Source organism: Mytilus trossulus, chromosome 6 (genome assembly GCF_036588685.1).
Source record: "Mytilus trossulus isolate FHL-02 chromosome 6, PNRI_Mtr1.1.1.hap1, whole genome shotgun sequence".
Lineage (NCBI taxonomy): Eukaryota > Metazoa > Mollusca > Bivalvia > Mytilida > Mytilidae > Mytilus > Mytilus trossulus.
Genome location: NC_086378.1, coordinates 52,004,466 through 52,012,565, shown reverse-complemented (window position 1 = coordinate 52,012,565; position 8,100 = coordinate 52,004,466). Strand labels below are relative to the sequence as shown.

Here is an 8,100-nt window from a genome sequence, read left to right as displayed (position 1 = left end):
TTGACCACTCGAGATTCTTTTTTTGCGAACCCGTCTTCAGCGTAATGTGTGATTTTGATATTACTACGCGGGCCTCTAGGGATTACAAATCGAAAATAAATGCTAAATATGTTTAGTTTTTGTGTCTTTCAAACACAAACAATATTCAGAATTAATTGCAGGATAAAGACAATAACTGTTTAGTGTCTTTAAATATCAGCTGTATTTGTACTCGGCTCGAAACAGGTGTAGTAGCTCGCTAAAAGCTCGCATACACCTTGTTTCCTAGCCTCGTACAAATACAGCTGATATTTAAAGACACTAAACAGTTATTGTCTATTTATTCCGTGAACGGCGATGGACGTATGATGCACTCGTGGCGTATTTCGTTGTTGAAATAGCTTTAAACATTTGCATGTAAAACACATCATAATATTTGCAATGAACTATGTTTCATTCTTAATCAAAATTACCATGACTACAGATAAAGAGTAAGGCTGCAATTCAAACAACATTTTAACGGGAATTTTATATATATTTTTCAAACAACTTCTAAAGCTGAATATTGAAATAAAAGCTTTTTGAGGTTGTAACATTTTTTAATTCTTTTATCAAACCGAGTCTTGAAAATGTGGACAATATTATTTTTCAGTCATTGTCTTGAAAGATAATAAATGTAACTCATGTGATAACTTTAAAAAAATGAATTGTAACTGTTCATGTTTTATTCTCGAGCGGCAATCCTCGATCGATATCGATATGGCCATTGTTATATCATAGTTCCTTTCTGTGTGTATTACACTTTGATGTTGTGTTTCTGTGGGGTCGTGGTTCTCCTCTTTTATTTGATGCGATTCCCTCAGTTTTTGTTTATAACCCGGATGTGTTTGTTCTTTTACTCATTTGATTTATGACTTTCGAACAGCGGTATACTACTGTTGCCTTTATTGATAAAGTAGTGGAATCTGCCGGGGTTTGTCTACATGTTTAAAGAAACACAAGATTGCTTTAGTAGTAATTTAATAAACGTAAACGCTTTAGAGGTAAGCAGGTTTAAATCATATTAAATTCATTATTTTCAGACTCGTGTACCCGAAAATTGATCAAAAGCATTTACACATCAGAATGATAGATTTGCGAAATCTGTTTGGAGTTATCTGTGTATTAAGTTTGTCTTTCGAGCAAGGTAAGTATCATGTGTTTTTTGTCACTGTTATGGAATGTTTAATTATCTACAGTTTATCTCCCCCCTACGTAAACCACAAAATATTGTCTTGTTAACTGTAAAACATGTTATCCAGTGATATTTCTTTAATAATTTTTATTAAAAAAAAAAGAACATTTTCGTTTCAAGACAATTTCGTTTAAATAGTAGGTGTTTTCACCATTCAGATTGAAGAAGATTATACATACCTGCACACTGATATATAACTTTAGCACTGCCACATTCTGTATTTGCCTGTGTCAAGTCAGTAATTCAGCGGTTGTCGTTTGCTGCTATGTAAACTATTTGTTTTCCGTTCATTATTTTGAACATAAATTTGTCCGTTAGTTTTAACTGTTTTACATTTGTAATGTCGGGGCCTTGTTTTATTGGTTTTGATCGTTTTAAAGGTCGTACAGTGAGCTATAAGTATATACTTTTGTATCATTTTGTCTTTTGTGGAGAGTTGTCTTTTGGAAATCAAACCACATCTTCTTTTTTTATATTAAAACTGCAACACACACCGGACACAAGTACTAATATAGAGAGTGACATGAATAAACAGTTGAAAGAATTATGGATGTTGTATTTCAATATTGCACAATTAAACGATGAAAGAGAGAACGGATCAGAAAACTACCCCATAATATTTCCTTTATTAAGCAAATATTAAATCGTAATAGGAAGAATGCATTGATAAAAATATTCGTACTACAGACACGAAATTGCAATTGTTTGCATGTTGATAGCTAAAAAGTATCTCATATAAATTTATATAAGGTGTCAGTTGTTATTTTGTGAATAATAATTTGTAATGTACTATTATATTAGTTATTTACAATGTATTTCTGGAGTATATGTCGAGTGTTCTTGCGTTTATATGTGATGTAGTCCTGTCATGTAGTATTGTCATTTAAGTGGCTTTTTAATATTGCCATATAAACGGAAGGTTTTGTTAGTTGTGAAACCAGGTCTAATCAATAAAATTGAGAATGGAAATGAGGAATATGTCAAAGAGACAACAACCTCACCATACAACAGACAACATCAGAGAAATTCCCGCACCCGGAGGCGTCCTTCAGCTTGTCCCTAAACAAGCTTACCCATAAACAAATATATATACTAATGATAATGAACGCCGTACTAAACGCAAATTCTACACAAGAAACTAAAATTAACAAAAATATAAGACTCACAAAGGTCAGGAGCTCCTGACTTTGGCACAGGCGCAAAAATACAATGGGGTTCATATCAATATCAATTCCTTCCGTGCGGGGTTTAGTATCATTCTATCATAAAATGTACAAGAAGAAGATAACTCGTGTCATGCCAACAAGTGGTTTTCAAATAAATGTGTTTGGTTTGAATGCAAAGACCCTATACTGAATCAATATAAAGACAAAATATGCATAATTTTTTTCTTAAAAGCTTGTATATATTTTGTAACAAGTCAGGAATTCGGCTTTTGACAGTCGTTCAAATATATGTTGGCGTTTTCTCTATTTTCCGTTGTTTTCCTCTCATGATGGGTTTCCCACGGTTTAAGTTTGCTACCGGGTTTTGTATTTCTTAACCGAATATTTGCTATATGTATTAAACTGCGATGTACTACTGTTGCTTTAAACTTAACCAACGCCAAGATATGATCTCTAACCCTTCAAAGCAGATACTTGTGTAACGTTATGTTTTATGCCCCATTTATTGGCATTATGTTTTCTGGTTTGTGCGTCCGTCCGTTCGTTCGTTCGTCTATTTTTTTCATCAGTTCGTTCGACTGTTCGTTCATCCGTCCCTTTGTCCGTTCGTCCCGCTCTAGGTTGATTTTTTTGGTCGAGGTAGTTTTTGATGAAGTTGAAGTCCAATCAACTTGACACTTAGACAACATATTCCCTATAAAATGTTCTTTCTAATTTTAATGCCAAACTAGAATTTTTATCCCATTTTCACGGTCTACTGAACAAAGAAATTGATAGTGCGGATTGGGCGTCCGTATACTTGGGACAAATTCTTTTTTTATGTGGACAGTTTGGTTTTACTTATAGGTCCTCCTGACAATATTGGAAGAGAATTTGTTGTATCTTTTATGGAAACTGGTAATGCTGGTAATATACATGACATACCTCTTGAATTGTACGTAACAACAACAGAGAAACATACGGTTCTTTTTAAAATAACATCACCAAAATGGACACAACCTGCGGTATCAGAATTTATTTCCGTCTCACCTGGACAAGTTGCCAGAGTTATTATAAGTGACGAGTTTCGTATGAGAGGAAGTTTGAAATCTTCAAAAGTACTTCTTGTCAAGTCAGATGACGATTTAGTAGTTTATGGGGGAAACAAAGATCACTATTCTAATGATTTGTTCTATGGCATTCCAATAGATGCATTAGGAAATGAGTATTATGCTTTGTGCTACGGACCAGGGTTTCTTAAAACACAACTTGGAGTTGCAGCTACACAGGACAACACTGTGGTAAACGTAACGCTTCCCAATGCTCCAAATATTACAGTCACATATAATTCAAAGACTTATCAAGGAGGCGAAGTCATTACTGTGAACTTAGATGAATATGAAAACTTCCAACTACAAAGTGTTGGTGATTTAACGGGTGCTCATATTGAAAGCACTCATCCTATTTCGGCATACAGTGGTAATATTAAAACAAACATAGGAACGGGGAGATTTGGAGACCATCTGGTAGAGCAGCTTACTCCAGTTGATACATGGAGGAGAAAATTCATGACAGCTCCAATTCCAAAAAGAACCGTCGGGGACTACTTTCGTATTGTAGCTAGTGAAGACAACACCGAAGTTAGAATTGCAGGTTTACCATCATTAATTCTTGCAAAGGCGGGTGACTGGAAGCAAATTACACTTCCATCTAGTTTACTATATAAGTCAATCAATGCAACAAAGCCTGTTTGTATAGCACAGTTTGTGTTAGGTCAAATAGTCAGAAGTGAACCGACTGATGCGTCAATGATGATTATTCCACCATATGAATTGTTCAATTCCAAATATACTTTTGCTACTGCAGAATACTCACATCCGGAATATTTTCGATATGACCATCAAGTTATGCTGGTGATCGATTCAACTAAGAAAGACGGACTACTTCTTGACGAAAAACCATTACCTAAGACAACGAATGGAACCCAATAGAGAAAACATCTATGGTTGGTGCATACGTGGACATACCAAGGGGATTCCATACTGTTGTTCACAAAGATTCGTATACCATATTTGGAAGTTATCTGTATGGGCATGCCTACCATGAGTCATATGCTCTTCCTACAGGAATGAGATTAGCAAAGATCAACGCGGTAAGATTTCTAACAAACGTGATTTACAGGTTCTGCTTGTTTGTTAAATATATATGTATTTTCATAAAATTGAGAATGGAAATGGGGAATGTGTCAAACAGACAACAACTTAACCATAGAGCAGACAACGTACAGCCGAAGGCTACTAAATGGTATTCAATGCAGCGAAAACTCCTGCACTCGGAGGAGTCCTTCAACTGATCCATAAACAAATATGTTACTAGTTCAGTGATAATGGACGTCATGATAAACTCCAAATTATACACAAGAAACTAAAATTGAAATCGTACAATACTAACAAAGGCCAGAGGCTCCTGACTTGGGACAGGCGCAAAAATGCGGAGGGGTTAAACATGTTTTTTGAGATCTCAAACCTCCTCTTATACATTTTGCCAATTTCGAAAAAAAAAACGCACAATAATACGCAAAGTAAAACTCAGTTTAAGAGAAGTTCGAGTCCGATGTCATATAGGTAACAAAGGAAACTAAACAAAATGAAATAAAACATAAATGTATATACACAGAGCAATGCTGACTGGTGTACCCCTATTATTTGTGACATTTTATTTTTGTTTGTATTATTCACACAATGTTGACATCGCTGTCAATATAATGAGATTTTCTGCAACTGCCACACAAGGGAGAGGTTTAGCTAGCTATAAAACTAAGTGTAAATAAAGGCAACAGCAGTATACCGCTGTTCAAAACTCATAAATCGATAGAGAAAAAAACAAGCCCAGGTTACAAATTAAAACTGAGAAAAAGTATCAAATACAAGAGAACTACGACACAACAGAGACACAACACCAAAATATAACACACACAGAAACGAACTATAATGTTACAATGGTCATTTTCCTGACTTGGTACAGGGCATTTTATGCAAAATGGTGAGTTGAACCTGTCAATGCAACGCCCAAAGTGACGTCACATATAAATTTATAAAACGTGTTCCGAAAATTAAGAGAATTTGGATGAAATTCAAGATTAGATTTGTAAGACTCATCTAACTTATATTAATAACAGTGAAAATTATAATACTTAATATTAATATTTATTTGAAGTAGTAATTACATAATTGATCGTATTATCTAGCTATGCGGTTGTTTCTTCTGATCAAACTGCAAACCAAATAAATAGTGTAAATTTCGTTGATCCAAAATTTAATCTACCAAATGAACTTGATAAGTAGTTATCCCCCAATACAACACAACAATACAACAGAAAAAATACGATTTACAACTACAAACGTTAAAACATTTGAAAAATCGGATAACAACAACAAACACAACATCAAACCCAACAAATTAATTTGGGATGGATAAGTAACGTGCAACGTCTTAAAGCAATACGAATTCACACCCAGCAAAACAGTCACATTCGGGAATAAGTCATTTTCGGTAATAAAAAAATATCAGACGACGTAATGACAAACCACAATCTAACACGTGATAAAAATGTCCATAATTAGTTTGGACAAAGATACATCGTATGAATCAACCAATTCGTGATGGTGTCCATAAGACTTACGTGGTCTCATTATTAATCAGTCCTACTAATTTTTTTTTTTTTTTTTTGGGGGGGGGGCTGTTTCTGCGTTAGGAGCACACTTCTATAAACCATCACTTTCATCATAAAAACTGCCTGTACCAAGCTAGGATAATACAGTTTTTATCAATTTGTTTGATGTTTGCGCTTTTGCTTTTGCCTTATGACTACAGACTTTCTGTTTTGAATTTTATTCTGAGTACTTCTTTTTGTTATTTCACTTTTTATAGCACAAAATTCGTAGCATAGATTCTGTTATGTACATACAATGTATACATTGTAAGTTTGTAAACAGTAATTTGCAATTAAAGATTTGTCACGTATATTTATTACAGATGTGCTTGTTAATAGAACTCTACATAATTTCTATGGTTTACTTTATAAAAAAGTTGAACAACCTCTTAATTCTCAAATCAAAGACACACGATTGTTTATATAAGTACAGGTGATGTGCAATCATGTGACATTATACCTTATTGCAGCCATGTTACCCTACGAAATCAGTCGATGGTGATGGTTTAGATAATGACTGCGACGGTAAAATAGATGAAGAAATATGCACAACTGATAACAAAATGCAAGGCAAGCAGTTTAAGATACAAAATCAAAGTTCTTCGTAGTGTGAATTATTTGCTTCTTAAAAATTCGCCATAAATTTGAAAGTAAATGATTATACAATATTGAAAAGATAACTGATAAGAAGTGTTTGGTAAGTAATTCAAAGGCTCTTTATGTCACACCAAATGGCAATTTTATAGAGTGACGATTGAGACATCGCAAACATTTTTAACACTCCGCTTTTGATACCCTGTCCCAAGTCATGAGCCTCTGAAGCTTGTTAGTCTTGTATAGCATATGGCTGTAGTCTGCTATTTGGTCGGGTGTTTGTCTCTTGTAACATGCCTAATTTCCATTTACTTTGATAGTCTATAACTTCTTGGTTTTGCGCAGTGTTTGTAGTTACCATTACAACATTAAGCTGAACATGCGGATATGTGTTTAGTATATGCCAGAGCTTCACTTATTTTCTGTCTAGAATTGCGAGAATCTCTATTTGATGTCTATATCAGTTTATAATCTTCATCTTAATATATTTTGACAGTACAGATGATGATGGAGATGGACTGATTGATGAAGATTGTACTGGTCATATTACAGGTATTCAGATAATATCACGTAGTATTGAATTGTGCGTATACTTTTTTGAGACAACTCATAACCCACTCAAACGTTTTTTTCAAACATGTTAAAACAAAAACAGTTACAACCATTTTTTAAGTTGAAAAGTCAAAACCTACATGTATAAATATTGACTCACATAGTATCAGTGGAGCAGCAAGTGTTTACCAACTCGAAGCATTTGAACACTCTTAAAAACGGATTGGTGTGCCTGCTTCGTCGAATACTGCGTTACTTTGTGTGTATGTTTTACTTCATTGAAGCAACTTAATTTAAGTGAAATTTTTATGGAACCTTTAATACTAGATGTCATTATACACCTTCATATTTTCGAATGATTTTTTTGTCAGTGTTTCTTTTTTTTTGGAAAGCTTAAACAATCTTATATCTGAAAGATAATTTACATCGTTGTCCTTCTATAACTATGGAAGCCGTCGGACAAATTACCATTTGCATTTTCTATTCTTTTTAGCGAAATATATGATTTTTAAGGATTAAGTTACAAATTATGGCATTTAAGTCACTTTGGAATATGTGCCCTTCTCGAGAGATTTTTGGTGATAATACTTTGTTTAGTTTTAGATATGTTGTAATTATGTTTCCGTCTATTGTTCCTGTAGTGTTTACTATACGTTAGACATTCACCGTTTTAGAATTTAATATTGGGTTATATATCCAAAAGCGAACACCAAAACGTTGTATTGGTTTACAACGTGATAAACAATGGAAATTCAGCCAATGACGTAACGTTATTTTCATTTTGATATACGAACAATGAGATTACCCATATTACTTAAGATTCTGAAAAGGCGAAAAAGAAGCTTAGCTGTTATTCGATGATGTAAAGAAGTGAATCTGTTATT

The 8,100-nt window shown here is 33.9% G+C and overlaps 1 protein-coding gene across 1 annotated transcript; it reads left to right on the top strand.

The window, feature by feature from the left end:
* Positions 1-1,065: 1,065 nt before the first annotated feature.
* Positions 1,066-4,150, top strand: LOC134722792 (uncharacterized). Its single transcript, XM_063586419.1, has 3 exons — positions 1,066-1,165; positions 3,226-4,041; positions 4,122-4,150. The coding sequence occupies exons 1-3, from the start codon at positions 1,105-1,107 to the stop codon at positions 4,148-4,150; spliced, it is 906 nt and encodes a 301-aa protein (XP_063442489.1). The 5' UTR covers positions 1,066-1,104.
* Positions 4,151-8,100: the final 3,950 nt, after the last annotated feature.